The 15854-nt window shown below is 52.9% G+C and overlaps 1 protein-coding gene across 30 annotated transcripts in view; it reads right to left on the bottom strand.

The window, feature by feature from the left end:
• Nucleotides 1-2349: 2349 nt before the first annotated feature.
• Nucleotides 2350-15854, bottom strand: part of LOC102401256 (leukocyte immunoglobulin-like receptor subfamily B member 3) — a 174598-nt gene continuing 161093 nt past the window's right edge. For 17 of the 30 annotated variants that reach the window (XM_045163584.1, XM_045163582.1, XM_045163606.1 and 14 more), the window contains 2 exons: nt 3822-3874; nt 2350-2944 (listed from right to left, as the gene is read on the bottom strand). In XM_045163584.1, coding sequence (XP_045019519.1) covers nt 2798-2944; nt 3822-3874 — 200 coding nt within the window. In that variant the 3' untranslated portion in view covers nt 2350-2797. Of the gene's footprint in view, nt 2945-3821; nt 3875-4078; nt 4191-4269; nt 4313-5304; nt 5477-6723; nt 7027-7236; nt 7549-7763; nt 8067-8198; nt 8484-8653; nt 8690-8840; nt 9824-15854 lie in introns of those variants that run through there. The other 13 variants (XM_045163591.1, XM_045163624.1, XM_045163608.1 and 10 more) reach the window with 12 other exon arrangements.

Raw genomic sequence — 15854 nt, 5'->3', positions numbered from 1 at the left:
CAGGGTCTTTTCTAGTGTGTTGGCTCTTTGTATCAGGTGGCCAAAGTACTCAAGCTGAGATTTTCCTGGTTCTCGTGTTGAGGAATGAGTTTTCAAATTGAGACCTGGACATTTTAGATATTATGTTGTGAGCGTCTGGGTCTTAAGGAGATCTTTTGTTATAAAGGGCTTACCTGACGCATCGCTGGGGTATGACTCATCCCTGCCTGGTGGGTGGGGCAGTCCAGGTACCCTACGGGGTCCCCTTTGATACGCACCGTTTCACTCCTGGGGTCTTACCACTCTTTGTCTGTCTGCTGCCTTCTCTCCAGTCTTCAGAGTACAGGCAGACCCCAGAGATGTTGTGGGCTCACTTGGAGACCACAGCAACAAAGCAGATATCACAGCAGAGTGAGTTACGGAAACTCTTTTGTGCTCCCAGTGTCTATCAAAGTTATGTTCACACTATACTGTGGTCTGTAGGTCTGTAGGAGCATTATTCCTGATACAACAAAGTAGACACTTCAATTAAAAACCAATGCTAGTGGGGAAATGGCACTGATAGGCTTGCCTGATGCGGGTTGCCACAAACCTTCAAGCTGTAAAAACTCAGATTATCTGGGAAGCACAGTAAAAGGAGGCATGCCTGTATTCTTGCGATTGTATATGTAATGTCCAGGAACTTAACAGTGCCTGGTGGGGGGTTAAGGAAACAAACCTCTATTTCCTCCTGGTCCAACACTGGAAGTCTGAAACGCACCTGATTTTTATATATTGAGTATACCCAGTGATATTAGATAGATCCTTTTCAAATCAGAAAAATAGATTATTATATTATTTGGATTTTCTATGCATAGTTTTGTAATCTGTGAACAATACAGATTTTTGGTGGTTTTTTTTTTTTTTTTTTGCAATACAGTTTTATTCCATCCCTCTGTGCCTAGCTTTTTTTTTTTTTTTTTGACTAAAGTGGTTGGTTCATCCAGGACCCTGCTGAATAGAAATATAATAGTAAACTTTCTTGGCTCAGTCTGAATCGCAGGCAGAAAGGTTGTACATTTTTACCTTAGTGATCTCTGGGCTTCCCTGGCGGCTCAGTGGTGAAGAATCTGCCTGCCAATGCAGGAGACCCGGGTTCGGTCCCTGACCTGGGAAGATGCCACACGCACCATCCACCAGCACCACTGAACCTCTGCTGAGAGCCTGGGAGCCGCTTACCCACGAGCCACAACTGCTGAAGCTGGGCACCCTGGAGCCTGAGCTGTGCAGCCAGAGACGTCCCTGCAGTGAGAAGCCGGGCACTGCAAGGAGAGTCCCCCTGCTCGCTGCAACTGGAGAAAAGCCCACGCAGCTACCAAGACCCCGCACAGCCAACAATGAATAAACAAACATAAAAAGTAGATTTCTAGTGCAGGTTTTAAGAGATGCTTTGATAAATGATAGGAAATTCCCTTCTACTTACGACTTTTTCATTATAAATTGGTGGTATATTTTATCAAAAACTTTTCATCTGTTATCATGATGTTTTAAAATTAATATTTGAATTGTATTGATTGATTTTTGTGGATGAAACCAACCACACATTCCTGAAGAAAAATAGGTGCACGTGCATGATATGTGGTTCATTTTATTTACTGATGAATCCTCTTTGTGAATGTTTGTTTAGGAAAACAGAAACCAGGGAAAAAGAGCTTCCTGAGATTTTCCCATTTTGTAGTTTCCTTGTCACCATTTGGTCTCAGGTTTTTCTGGCGCAGTGAAATGTTTTGTGGAGTGTGCCCTTCCTTCCTTCTCCCCTCTCTGCATAAGCTGGTGTAAGCCCGGTAGGTGTGTGTACGAGTGTGTGCTTCATGAGTGCCCACGTGTTCAGATGCATTCACCTGTGAAACTCTCTCGACTCAGAGTTCACTTTAACATATAGGACAATTCAGATTTTCTGTTTATCCTTATGTCCATAATTTTGATAAATTTTATTTTTGAGGCTTTTGGTCTGTGTCATCTGCATTTTCTACTATAATAGCATAAAACTGTCCTTTGATGAAGTTTTTATTTTTCTAAAGTCTGAAGGACCCGCCATCGTGTCCTGATGGCAGTAAAGCAATGCCTTCCCTCTGTCTGACTTGGTCCTTGTGCCTAGCATGTATGCGTGTGATCCACGCTCTCAAGGACGAAGCTTTCTGGCTTTTCTGATTTTCCTCTCCTTCTTGTTTGTCTTCAGTAGTAGCTACCCTTGTCATTGTTGTTTCCCTGTTTCTCCCTTCATTTGGAGTAATGTGCTGATCTTTTTCAAAATCACTGATAATTGAGAGTCTGTTGCCTTCTTTATAAAATATGAGGATATTATCTTTTTTAAGGAAACTGAAACATGCCTTTCAGTTTTTTAGTAATCTGTTTATTTGTGGCCGTGCTGGGTCTTCCCTGCTGCGCGTGGGCTCTCTCTGGTTGCAGCGAGTGGAGGGTGGTGCCTGGCTGTGCACGGCCTGCTCACGCACTGGCTCCTCTCGAGGAACACTGGCTCTGGGCACCAGGGCTTCGGCAGCTGCAGCGCCCCTAGGCTCAGCTGTCCAGCAGCAAATGGATCAGACCCATGTCCCCTGCATTGGCTGGCAGACTCTTAACCGCTGGGCCACCGGGGGTCCAGGATGCTGTTTCTGAGGGTAGAACCAGTTGACCCGAAAGAGTCCCAGGGGCTCCTGGTGGTCTGTTAGGAGCCCAGGTACTGCTGCTGTTGGTTAGGTGGTGTCCACTGCTGGCAGCTCACGTGCCTCCTGGGGTCTGAGATCTGGTCCCGGGAGCCTGGGGTCGGGTCCTTCCTGGGCTAGCGAACAGCGAGAGCAGCATACTCACTGGGCTCTGCTGGGGGCTCCCCTGACGGGGGGGCCGGGGGTGCAGCCGTCCCCTTTCTGACGGTCGAGTGGTTCAGCTGGGCGTAGGTCACGTCCTGGGGGGCTTCAGATGTGGCAGCCTGCGGGGGGGAAGGTGTGTGAGATGGGGCGCCTGGGGGCCCGGAGAGGAGGGACCCATCTGCTGTGTGTTTGTCCATCCTTCCCGGAATCCCCCCAACCGGGAGGACAGGGGGGCGCCTCCCGCCTTCATGATCTCGGGGGCTCACAGGGCGCCCGGGCCTGCCTCCTGCCTGTTGTGCTGGAGGGAGGCAGTGAGGCACGACAGGCGCCTCCTGGGTCCGCTGCCCTTGGGTCAGGTCAGGTCTCTCCTGATGGAAACTCCAGGGGCCTCCTGACGCCCGGGAGCCTCTAGGTGCTTTGTGCGGCCCTGGTTTCTGTCTGAGCCCGGACCTCTTGCTCATCTGGCCCGGCACACGGCCGTCTTCCTGCTAAAGTGTGTCCCTTCTGCCTCAGGACCTTCCTACCGAGTGTGCCTGCTCCGTGTGCCCAGTCCCGTCTCTTGATTTACTTTCCTCGTCAGCACCTTGCATTCTGGGACTCCACCAGCTTGTTGGCGTGGGGCCCCTCTCACCTCGAGCTGAGCGCCCGCCGTACCTGCAGGGCCTGGGGGGTGGCGCCTGCTCTCCCGCGCCCTTTGCTGGGGGATGAAGGAGGGGGGCCTGGGGCGTGAGGGCCACCCACTGATGTACATGTCCTCATGAGACCTGGGGCTGCATGCTCACACCAGAAGGCCAGCCAGAGGACAAGGTGCCCCGAAGGAGGGGCTGTGAGGTCACAGGACAAGGGGAGGGTGGGGCCACAGCAGGACCCAGGGAGCCCGGAAGGAGGGGTGGGGTGGGCGTGGCTGGAGCTGGGGTGTGAGCACAGCAGCGTGTGCGCTGGGCTGAGTTTGGCAACAGGAGGTCTGTGGTGGCCAAATGGGAGCAAGGATCTCACCCGATGGTCCAACTGCAGCCCCACCTCAGAGTGTGCGTCGCTCACGGCAGCATCTGCAGCAGAGCAGGGGGCACTGCTGGGCAGGGTTCTGAGAGCCTCAGGGCTGGAGCCCCCGCCCTGCCTCCCCGGGGGTGCTGTGTGGTCCCCCACCCTTCTGAACACCCCCCCATGGCCTCCAGAGGTCTCTGTGCCCCCCCACCACCCTGCACCCGGGGGAGTGCTGTGTGGGGTTTCAGTCCCCAGCCCCGGTCCACCACCCTTCTGAGCGTCACCCCCCACTGCCTCCAGAAGTCTCTGTGCCCCGGCACGGGCCGCCGCCTCTCCTGCTCACAGATGGCCTGGTCCTGGATGTCTGTGGCTGGGCTGGAGCTGAAGAGGAGACACTGTGTCAGGGGGAGAAGGTGGGGTGCTGTGGGCGGGGCTCTGGGGGTGTTGGGGCGGGAGTTACCTGCTCTGCGGGCCCCTGTCCTCGGGCCCTGGGTCTGCCGCTCCTGTGGGAGGTTGGAAATCAGCCTCAGCCTGGGCTGGGTCCCGGGACAGAGGCTCGGCCCCGGGGACGTGGTGCCCCCACCCTCCACATGGGATTCAGGAGGAGAGAAGGCAGCCTGGGCTCGTGGTGTGTGTCAGTTCGTGACATTGAGAAGGAGGGGAATGGCTTAAATGAGTGCACGTGGGCTGACAGTGGGTGTTTTTTTCCACTAGATTTCCAGATTTGAGATTCTGGAAAAATTTTAAATGAAATATCATTGATTTGTAATATATTAGTTTCAGGCATACAACATATGATTCAATGTTTTTATAGCTTATACTCCATTTAAAGTTATTACGAAATAATTGCTACATTCCCTGTGCTATCCAGTATATCCTTCTTGTTTATTTCATACACAGTAGTCTGTGTCTCTTAGTCCACACCCCTCATCTGCCCGACCCCCCGGTAATCATTAGCTATTTTTCTATATCAAGGACTCTGTTTCTGTTTTTCGTATGCGTTCTTTTGTATTATTTTCCAGATTCAGTATGTACCAATGCTATCATGAAGCGTTTATCTTCCTCTGAGTTATTTCAGTAAGCGTAATACTCTCTAGGTCCATGTATGCTGTTGCCAATGGCAGAGTTTCCTTCTTTTTTATGGCTGAGTAATATTCCATTGTATGTATATGTGGGTATATACACACACACACACACCACATTTTCTCTATTCATTTCTTGCTGGACAGTTGGGTTGCTGACATATCTTGGCTATTGTAAATTGCCTATATGAATACTGGAATGTTTGTATCTTTTCAAATTAGTTTTCAGTTTATTGAAACATATAGCCAGCAGTGGATTTGCTGGACCATATGATAATTCTGCCTTTACTTTTTAAGGAACCTCCATATGGTGGGAAAAACTTTTTTAAGTTGACTGTTCCCATGTCCTTGGTTTCCCTCTGTCTGATGCCCTAAGGCCTCCAGGGGTCCGAGTCACCCCGTTCCCTACTCACCCGACTTCCTGCGTCTGTCCTGACCCCGGTGTCGGAGGAAGAGGAAGAGGAGGACGAGGAGCAGCAGGACAAAGGTCACCGAGACCCCGATGAGGACACTCAGGTACCACGTGAGGCCTGGGGCACCAGAGACGCCTGAGTGAGCCAGGGGTGCCGTTTAACTGAGCACCTGCTGTGTGAGGACTCGTGCTGGGGTCTGTGCGTCTATCTCCAGCCCATCCCACCCATTTGCAGACGAGGAGACTGAGGCCCAGAGAGGGAGATCACGGGCCCTGGTGACCCAGCCTGTAGTAGGCAGAGCTGAGACTGGAACTAGGGCCGTGGGTGCCCTGAGCTCCTCCTGAGCTGGCCCCCAGGAGGACACCAGCTTCCTGCTCTGGGGGACCCTCACCTGCAGGGGGCTGTCCAAGGGTCTCAGCTGGAACTGAGGGTCCTCCCTTGTCCCCTCTCCTCCCCCACCTCAGTGGGGGCTGGGGGAGGGGCCGGCAGTGTGGAGGGGCCTCTGGGTCCTCCCCTCCCTCCCCACACGCTGCAGTGGAGGGGACAGGCCCCCACAGTCACTTCCTCGGGAGCTCCCTGTGTTCCTCGCCCTATGGGGGGGTCACACCCAACTCAGAACTGAGGAAACCTAAGATCTGGGCCACAGGTCTCTCCTTTTACAGTGGGAGAAACTGAGGCCTGCACGCGGGTGTGGTGAGGGTGAGAGAGTCCACATCAGAGTCTCCAGAGGCGCTTGAACTGAGGGCGTATTCAGCCTGCCCCCGAACCCGCCACCACCTCGTCAAGAGCCTGCTCCCCTCTCTGCAGTTCCTGACTCCACTGAGGGGTGGAGCTGATAGAACTGATGCCTGGAGCCTCCTGGGGGTCAGCAAGGCGGTGGGGGCTGGGCCGTTTCCCCCCTCCGCAGCCCTGCTCCCCCCAGGCTGGGGGCCACGACGCCCGGCCCTTCACTCGGCAGCTCAGAGCCCCGCAGCCTGTGTTTCCCGTTGCCCCCTCAGCATCTCTGCTCCACTCTCAGCGAGTCCTTGAGGACTTGAGCGGGTATTAGACCTTCCGGCTCCCACACTGCCCTGGGGCGGGCTGTTCCCCCTGAGCACATAGCCCCATGACTCCCCAGTGGTTGGATTGGGGCCCGAGGGTGGGGTCTGGGCCCATGGGTCCTGGGAATGAGCCCAGGAAGGGGTGCGTGGGCTGACCCTTTGCCCTGCACGGCCCTGTGGCCTCCCCGAGACCCTCCCACTGCCCACCTGCCCCTCCGGGTCCCCAGTGCGGGAGGAAAGGGCGGGTCGCGGGCTCCGAGGCCCCTCCCTCAGGGGGCCCCTCCCTCAGCGCTCCCTCCTCCACTACCGCCTGGCGCTCCCAGGGCAGAGCCCCAAGCTGCTAAGTGAGACTAAGTGAGACGGACAGACTGGGCCTCACCTGAGACCATGAGCGCCAGGGGCTCACTGGGCTGTGACAGCAGGTAGGGGTCTGTGCTGAGTGAGCGGTAGCACCTGTAGGTGCCCCCGTGGGCTGAGGTCACAGGGCTCAAGGAGAACTCGGCCTGGTACCGCCCGTCTTGGTCCTGGGAGCGCAGACGCAGGGGGCGATGGGCTGCCCCCTCCTTGGACAGAAGGAAAGTGTCCGTCCTGTCTCCTGACTGACACAGCAGGGTCACATTCTCCCCCGGGGCCACCGAGGGGCCCGGCCGCACCGAGAGGGAGGGTCTGTCTCTGAGCCATCCTGCAGAGAGGAAGGGGGTGCGGGTGCCCGGCCTGGTTCTGAGCGAGACTTCGCGGGCCTCTCTGGCCCCTCGGCGCTGTCTCTGTTTTTCCGAGTCTCTCCCCTCCTACCACCCCGTCTCTGTCCCTCCCTGGGACCCCTCCCCCTGGTCCCAGCATCACCCCTGGGGCTCCCCGGTGGGGCCTGTGCAGAGTCTGGTCCCCGACTGACCCGCTGGCTCCTCTCCTGCCACCAGCAGCTCCAGGGGCTCGCTGGGCGCCGACCACTCGGAGGAGAGGCCGTGTCCACCGTAGCATCTGTACTGGCCCCTGTGGACAGTGCCCACGGGGCCCAGGGGGAAGTCGGCCTGAGAGAGCCCCACCTGGGGCCTCCGGGCAGGGCGCTGGGGGAGGTCCTGTCCCCGCTCCTTGGACAGAGCGAATCTGGTGTAGCCAACGTCAGAGCGACACTGGAGGGTCACGTTCTGTCCAGAGGTGACGACAGGGCCCTGCAGGCTCAGGAGGGAGGGCTTCCCAGACAGCCCTGGGAGAGACACGTGCTGGGTTGTAGGGACCGCTTCCCCGTGGACCCCCTTCTCCAGTCCTGGCCCCAGGTCTGGCCGTGTCTCAGTCTGTGTGTCTGTCCTGTGAGCCCCACGCTCCTCTCCCCACCCTCTCACAGGGGCTCCCCTGGGAGCAGAGACCCCAGTACTTTGTCTTGTCTGCACAAATGTATGCGGTCAGGATGGGATTCCTCACCTGGGACCAGGAGCTCCAGGGGGTCGCTGGGGGCCGACCACACCCAGGGGGTGTCCCTGTTAGAGCCGTAGCATCTGAACATCCACCTGTGCCCGGGGGTCACGGGGCCCACGGGGAACAGGGCCTGGATCCGCCCGTTGGGGGTTCGCTGTCCATCCAGGGTCCGAGGGGACTTGTCTTCTCCTTCCTTGGTCAGAAGGAATCTGTTAAATCCCTGATAGGAGGCACACTGGAGGGTCACGCTCCCTCCTGAGGTCACCACAGGGCTCGGCAGGGCTGAGAGGCTGGGTTTGATGTAGAGTCCTAGGAGAGAAGGAGGCAGCTGGATCTGTGGGGCTCCCCCCTCCCTGCCCAGGGCTGGGCTGTGAGAGGGACACCCCCTGAGAGCAGACCCCCTCCCGAGGGCAGAGCCCGAGGCCCCCGAGGGTCCCTCACGTGTCACCACCAGCTGCAGGGGGTCGCTGCGCTCTGACCAGCCAGCGGGGGTTCTGTAGTAGCAGTCATAGCTCCCTGCGTGGTCCTGCCCCATGTATTGGATGGAGAGCCTGGCCTTGTCCCCGGGTCCCGGGGGTTTCTGTCTGTCCCAGAAAACGGGGTTTCCCTCTTTATCCAGATGGAACTCCTGGGCCCCTGGGGGCCCCTGACACCAGATGGTCACGGTGCTCCCCCAGGGGACCACAGAGCCCGGCTCAGCCCAGATGGTGGGTTTGGGGAGGGTCCCTGGAAGGAAATCAGGGCGGGCTCACCAGGCATCCCTCCGGGTCCCGGCCCTCAGCCCAGACCTCCCAGACTCCCCCTCCGTGAGCCCCGAGCTGCCCTCCCCCTGCCCACAGCCTGGGGGTGACCTTGTCCCCTCGAGAAGAGGGAGCTGGGCCCTGGGACAGACTCACCAGCCTGCACCTGGGTCCTCAGGCCCACACTCAGCCCTGGAAGAGAGCGACCTGTGAGAGCTCTGCCCTCAGCCCTAAGCATTGCCTCTCCGCCCTGGGAGCCTCCTGGGTCTTGGGGTCCCCTGACGGAGTAAGCTGACTGGGGGGTCTTTCGAGACCAGGGCTCCCCCTGCCCCTCCCATCTCACCAAGGCAGAGCAGGGCGGGGAGCGTGGGGGCCATGGCGTCTCCTCCCTGCGGTCCAGGCTGTGACGATGGAGGAGACCTGGGTGTCCTACGGACAGACAGACCACAGGGTGTGTCCTCTCCGGGGCTGGGGCTTCCTGTCACGCGGCTGTCACATCAGTGTCCCCGCAGGAAGGGGAACAGCCTCTTCTTGAAAGCCTGGCGTCATCCCCATGACAGTCCCAGTGTGTTCCTGAGACGCCCCTTCCAGTAGAGGGCATCCAGGACGTGGCCTTCTCTCTGTGAGCCTCGCATCGGGGTCTGCTTCCTCTTCTTCCCGCCCGTCATCAGGTCCCTGTGGGGTCCTCACCATGGATGGGGTCACCATGCCCTGGAGATGCTTCGGGGAGGATGCCAGCCCCTGCTGCCTGCAGGACTCAGATCCCCAGAGACACATTTTTTTTTTTTTTTAATTGGAGGATCGTTACTTTACAATATGGTGCTGGTTTCTGCCATACATCAGCATGGATCTGCCGTGTGTGTCACATGCCCTTCCTCCCACCTCCCTCCCCTCTAGGTTGTCACAGAGCCCTTGTTTGAGGTCCCTGAGTCACACAGCACATTCCCCCGTGGTCTGTTTTACACAAGCTGGTGTGCGCATTTCCATGCTACTCTCTCCACTCATCCCACCCTCTCACTCCCCTCTGTGTCCACAAGTCTGCTCTTTATGAGGGACACTCGGTCAGCGTCTCCCTGGGCTCAGTGGAGTCCATGTGCCGAGAGCCCAGAGGAGACGGTCACGGAATAAGGAAGGAAAATGACTCCTCTCCTGCCCCGGAGTGTGGTTTCCCTGTCACAGCCCCCTTGAGGGGCGTCTCTCTTTATCGCATCACCGTCCAGCCTGCCTTCCTGGGAACAAGCCCCTGGGTGCTTCCTGCCTCCTCGGGGCCCCAGGGTCCTTGGGCACAGTCTCCCCCTGGTCTTGTCATCACCTGCAAGCTTTAGGGGGTATTGATTGGGGTCAGGGCTCTCACTCTGTTGGAGAACAGATACTCTTGTAAACGTGTGCCAGCTGCTCATGTAACCTGGGGTGGTGGTGACCTTTTTCTCTGCGCTTGAGGTTCCTGCTCTCCTGTTGTCCCGACCCCATCCCTCAGTGGGGCTGCGGGCTCTTGCTGCCGTCATCGTGGTCAATTTCCAGATGAGGTGACTGCAGGAGAGGGTGGACGTGAAGGGCTGCAGACTGAGACTGCACGAAGAGGGTGAATGTGGTGCCCACCCAGAGCCTCCTCTGCTCCTAATGCTGAGACGTGCTTGGAGAGTGTTTCTGAAACACGTAGCCACAGACCAGGGCAGAAAGAATGTTCCCCAAATGGAGGGGAACCACAGGAAAGCACGTGAGGTAGGCAGTGTGGCCCTGGCTTGGGGATCATCTGGAGGTCAGAGGAAGGTTTCCACCCATGTGGACACACAGAGGGAGCCATGGTCACAGAAAAATAAAGGGAGGCAAGCATGTGGATAATTTTGTAGAAGAACAGGTGGTCACTGAAAAGAGTTGAAAAATTTTCAACGTGAACAATACAGTAGATTCAACACGTTAAAAAGTCATGCAGCGAAGAAGACAGTTGAGCGGCCACATATGAAGTGGGAATATAGCACTGAGGAAATGGTCCAGAGTGCAGCACAGAGAGCAGACAGGGAGATTCAGGAGAGGCGGGCCTGTGCTGAGGGCCAGTGTGCTATCTGTCGTAAGTGTCAGACGGGAAGAGCTCACGACAGATGGCAACGGCTGAGGCAGCAAATAACGGAGCCCCTTTACTGACGAGAACCGACCTGCGAAGGGCTGGGACTCATGTATGCACACGTGACACCGAGGGCCGCCCCGCTGGGCCCCTGACTGAGACTCGGCGCTCCTTACCTAGGGGCCCGGGCGGGATCACCGGCCAGGGATCCAGACACCGCACACTTGGGCTAAAGACCCCACACCCTGCAACAGAGAGCCTGTGTGCCGAAGCGACATCAACAAGTAGGTTAATTAATTACATATTTTTAAAAATAAATGGAAGTATCATCCGTATCTTGACCTTTCATAGTAAACTGAGAAACTGAAGGTTAAATTTAAAAAGTATTTCGTACTGAATTATACAATTTGAAACAGTTAATTCTATTTTAAGTAAATTTAAACTTAAAAAAAAAAAAGAGGGACTGGACTGAGGCCCTGAAAATGTCCTGAAACTACTTCCTGTGGAAAACGCAGATTATCAAGAGAATGACCAGCCATGGGAGCAAACTGCCCCCTACCAAAAGGGGGCGCTAAAGGGTACTGGAGCCACGCCGTCAGGGAATCAACCAGGAAGACTTCCCCCTGAGTCGGAGCACTTGCAAGGGGCAGAAGTGAGAGCTTCATGCAGAGCACATCCCCAGCTTCCAGGAGGTTCCGCACTGCCTCCCGTTGTGGGCCGTGCCTCAGCCTCAACGCACCAGGTCCTGAGAGAGGAGCTGGGCTCTGGGGGCATAGGGCCCTTAACCTTGACAAACGTTTTCCTCTCCTAGTACTTGAGTCACACGCTGGATTCCAAATAGGAAGTGTTCTCAAGCAACTGGATAAAAAGAGACTGAGCGTGAAAGAAGGCATTTCCAGAGGTGCAAGTTCTTGGATATTGATGGTTTTCACACAGAAAGGAATACTAAGAGATGGCAGAGAGACAGGGAGATGCAACAGAGAGGAACGCATGGCCGAAAATGAGCTTTGGAAAAGTACACAGATACACGCTTGACCACACAAACACACCCACACGTGTGCATGGAGAGAGACGTGCACAACCCACACACGTGTATATGAGTACCCAGAGTTCAGGTGAAGCACCGTCAGAACTTTGTCTTTTCTAAAGGAGGAGGAGAATGCATACCTGTTCGGAAATAAAAATGTAAATACGTATTTTAAGCACGAGAGCAAGTGCCTAAAATGAGAAATGGAATAACTCCCAGCATGCCTGGTGTAATTAAATGAAAGAAAACCTTTTCAGCTTTACTGAGGTATAATTGAGAAAATTGATGCTGTAAAGAGCAATATTGCATAGGAACCTGGAATGTCAGGTCCATGAATCAAGGCAAATTGGAAGTGGTCAAACAGAAGATGGCAAGAGTGATGGTCGACATTCTAGGAATTAGCGAACTAAGATGGACTGGAATGGGTGAATTTAACTCAGATGACCATTATATCTACTACTGTGGGCAGGAATCCCTCAGAAGAAATGGAGTAGCCATAATGGTCAACAGAAGAGTCTGAAATGCAGTACTTGGGTGCAATCTCAAAAATGACAGAATGATCTCTGTTCATTTCCGTGGCAAACCATTCAGTATCACAGTAATCCAAGTCTATGCCCCAACCAGTAATGCTGAAGAAGCTGAACAATTCTATGAACACCTACAAGACCTTTTAGAACTAACACCCCCCAAAATATGTCCTTTTCATTATAGAGGACTGGAATGCAAAAGTAGGAAGTCAAGAAACACCTGGAGTAACAGGCAAATTTGGCCTTGGAGTACAGAATGAAGCAGGGCAAAGATGAATAGAGTTTTGCCAAGAGAACGCAAACACCCTCTTCCAACAACACAAGAGAAGACTCTACACATGGACATCACCAGATGGTCAACACCAAAATCAGATGGATTATATTCTTTGCAGCCAAAGATGGAGAAGCTCTATACAGTCAGCAAAAACAAGACTTGGAGCTGACTGTGGCTCAGATCATGAACTCCTTATTGCCAAATTCAGACTGAAATTGAAGAAAGTAGGGAAAACCACTAGACCATTCAGGTATGACCTAAATCAAATCCCTTATGATTATACAGTGGAAGTGAGAAATAGATTTAAGCGACTAGATCTAATAGAGTCACTATGAACTCTGGGCGGAGGTTTGTGACTTTGTACAAGAGCAGGGATCAAGACCATCCCCATGGAAAAGAAATGCAAAAAATGGCTGTCTGAGGAGGCCTTACAAATAGCTGTGAAAAGAAGAGAAGTGAAAAGCAAAGGAGAAAAGGAAAGATATTCCCATCTGAATGCAAAGTTCCAAGAATAGCAAGGAGAGAGAAAAAAAAGCCTTCCTCAGCAATCAGTGCAAACAAATAGAGGAAAAGAACAGAATGGGAAGGACTAGAGATCTCTTCAAGAAAATTAGAGATACCAAGGGAACATTTCATGCAAAGATGGGCACAATAAAGGACAGAAATGGTATGGACCTAACAGAAGCAGAAGATATTAAGACGTGGCAAGAATACACAGAAGAACTGTACAAAAGAGATCTTCATGACCCAGATAATCACGATGGTGTGATCACTCACCTAGAGCCACACATCCTGGAATGTGAAGTCAAGTGGGCCTTAGGAAGCATCACTTTGAATAAAGCTAGTGGAGGTGATGGAATTCCAGTTGAGCTATTTCAAATCCTGAAAGATGATGCTGTGAAAGTCAAAAGAGACACTGATGTATAGACCAGTCTTTTGGACTCTGTGGGAGAGGGAGAGGGTGGGATGATTTGGGAGAATGACATTGAAATATGTATAATATCATATATGAAACGAGTCACCAGTCCAGGTTCGATGCACCATACTGGATGCTTGGGACGACCCAGAGGGATAGTATGGGGAGGGAGGAGGGAGCAGGGTTCAGGATGGGAAACACATGTTCAGGATGGGAAACACATCTAACCTGTGGCAGATTCATTTTGATATATGGCAAAACCAATACAATATTGTAAAGTTAAATAAAATTAAAAAAAAAAGTGCTGCACTCGATAAGCCAGCAAATTTGGAAAACTCAGCAGTGGCCACAGGACTGGAAAAGGTCAGTTTTCATTCCAATCTCAAAGAAAGGCAATGCCAAAGAATGCTCAAACTACTGCACAATTGCACTCATCTCACACGCTAGTAAAGAAGTGCTCCAAATTCTCCAAGCCAGGCTTCAAAGTACGTGAACCATGAACTTCCTGATGTTCAAGCTGGTTTTAGAAAAGGCAGAGAAACCAGAGATCAAATGGTCAACATTCACTGGATCATCGAAAAAGCAAGAGAGTTCCAGAAAAACATCAGACTGGTTCCAAAGAGGAAAAGGAGTACGTAAAGGCTGTATATTGTCACCCTGCTTATTTAACTTATACGCAGAGTACATTATGAGAAATGCTGGGCTGAATGAACACAAGCTGGAGTCGTGATTGCTGGGAGAAATATCAATAATCTTAGATATGCAGATGACACCACGCTTATGGCAGAAAGTGAAGAGGAACTAAAAAGCCTCTTGATGAAAGTGAAAGAGGAGAGTGAAAAAGTTGGCTTAAAGCTCAACATTCAGAAAACTAAGATCATGGCATCTGGTTCGATCACTTCATGGGGAATAGATGGGGAAACAGTGGAAACAGTGTCAGACTTTATTTTTTGGGCTCCAAAATCACTTCAGATGGTGATTTCAGCCATGAAATTAAAAGACGCTTACTCCTTGGAAGGAAAGTTATGACCAACCTAGATAGCATATTCAAAAGCAGAGACATTACTTTGCCAACAAAGGTCTGTCTAATCAAGGCTATGGTTTTTCCAGTGGTCATGTATGGATGTGAGAGTTGGACTGTGAAGAAAGCTGAGCACCAAAGAATTGATGCTTTTGAACTGTGGTGTTGGAGAAGACTCTTGAGAGTCCCTTGGACTGCAAGGAGGTCCAACCAGTCCATTCTGAAGGAGATCAGTCCTGGGTGTTCACTGGAAGAACTGATGCTAAAGCTGAAACTCCAATAGTTTGGCCACTGGATGTGAAGAGCTGACTCATTTGAAAAGATCCTGATGCTGGGAAAGATTGAGGGCAGGAGGAGAAGGAGACTACACAGGATGAGATAGTTGGATGCATCACAGACTCAATGGACATGAGTTTGGGTAAACTCCAGGAGTGGTGATCGACAGGGAGGCCTGGTGTGCTGTGATCCATGGGGTTGCAAAGAGTCAGACATGACTGAGTGACTGAACTGAACTGAACTGAACTGAATCGACAAAAATTGTATCTGTTCCACACGCACAGCTTGACGTTCTGACTTCTGTCTACGCTGTGAAATAAGTACCGCAGTCATGCCAATTATAATTAGCGTGTCCATCAGCTCCTGTAGTTCACCTTGGTCTGTGGGTCTGGTGAGGACTCCTCCGGGCTACCCTCTGAGCAGGATTGAATCTACAGTATAGTACGGTCAGCTCTAGTCACATTGCTGCACATCAGGTCTCCAGAACTTACTCATCGCTGTCCAGGAAACTTTGTCCCCCGTGACCAGCACCTCCCTGTTATCCCCGCTCCCAGCCTCTGGGGACTACGTTCTCCTCCGTTTCTCTGAGTCTGTTTTAGATTCCACACTCAGTGAGCTCCTGCTGCATTTGCCTGTCTGTGTCTGGCTTACTTTACTCGACATAATGTCCTCCAGCTTCACCCAAGTTGTCTTAAAAGGAGGATTCCTTTTTTTTAAAGGCTGAGTGAGACTCCATTGTGTGTGTGTGTGTGTGTGTGTGTGTGTGTGTGTGTGTGTGTGTCTGGCATTTTCTTTGTGCATTTATCTATCGACAGACATCCAGGTTGTGGCCGCATCCTGCTACTGGGAACAGCGCTGCAGAACACAGGAATGCAGATACGTCTGTGAGGTCCCGACTTCTTTGGATACATACCCTGGAGTGGAATTGCTGGGTCATATGGTAGTTCTGTTTTTAGTTTCTTAAAGAAACTCCACACTGTTTTCCACGGTGGCTGCACTGACTGCCTTGCCAACGACCAAGCACAAGGTTCTCTTCCCTCTGCATTTTGGCAGCACTTGTCTTTTTCCTAGCAGTCGAGTGTCTGTAACACGTGCAGTGACATCTCACTGGCTCTGGCGTGTGCTCCCCTGAGGACTAGTGGATGCTGAGCACCTTTCCATGTCTGTTTGGTCATTTGGACATCGTCTTTTGAGAGATACCTGTTCAGGTCCTGTGCCCGTTTAAAAACTGGGTTGGTGTTACTTTGAGTTGAG

This window comes from Bubalus bubalis, chromosome 18, assembly GCF_019923935.1.
Source record: "Bubalus bubalis isolate 160015118507 breed Murrah chromosome 18, NDDB_SH_1, whole genome shotgun sequence".
NCBI lineage: Eukaryota > Metazoa > Chordata > Mammalia > Artiodactyla > Bovidae > Bubalus > Bubalus bubalis.
The sequence above is the reverse complement of the archived record's forward strand: the minus strand, read 5'-3'. Positions and strand labels throughout refer to the sequence as shown.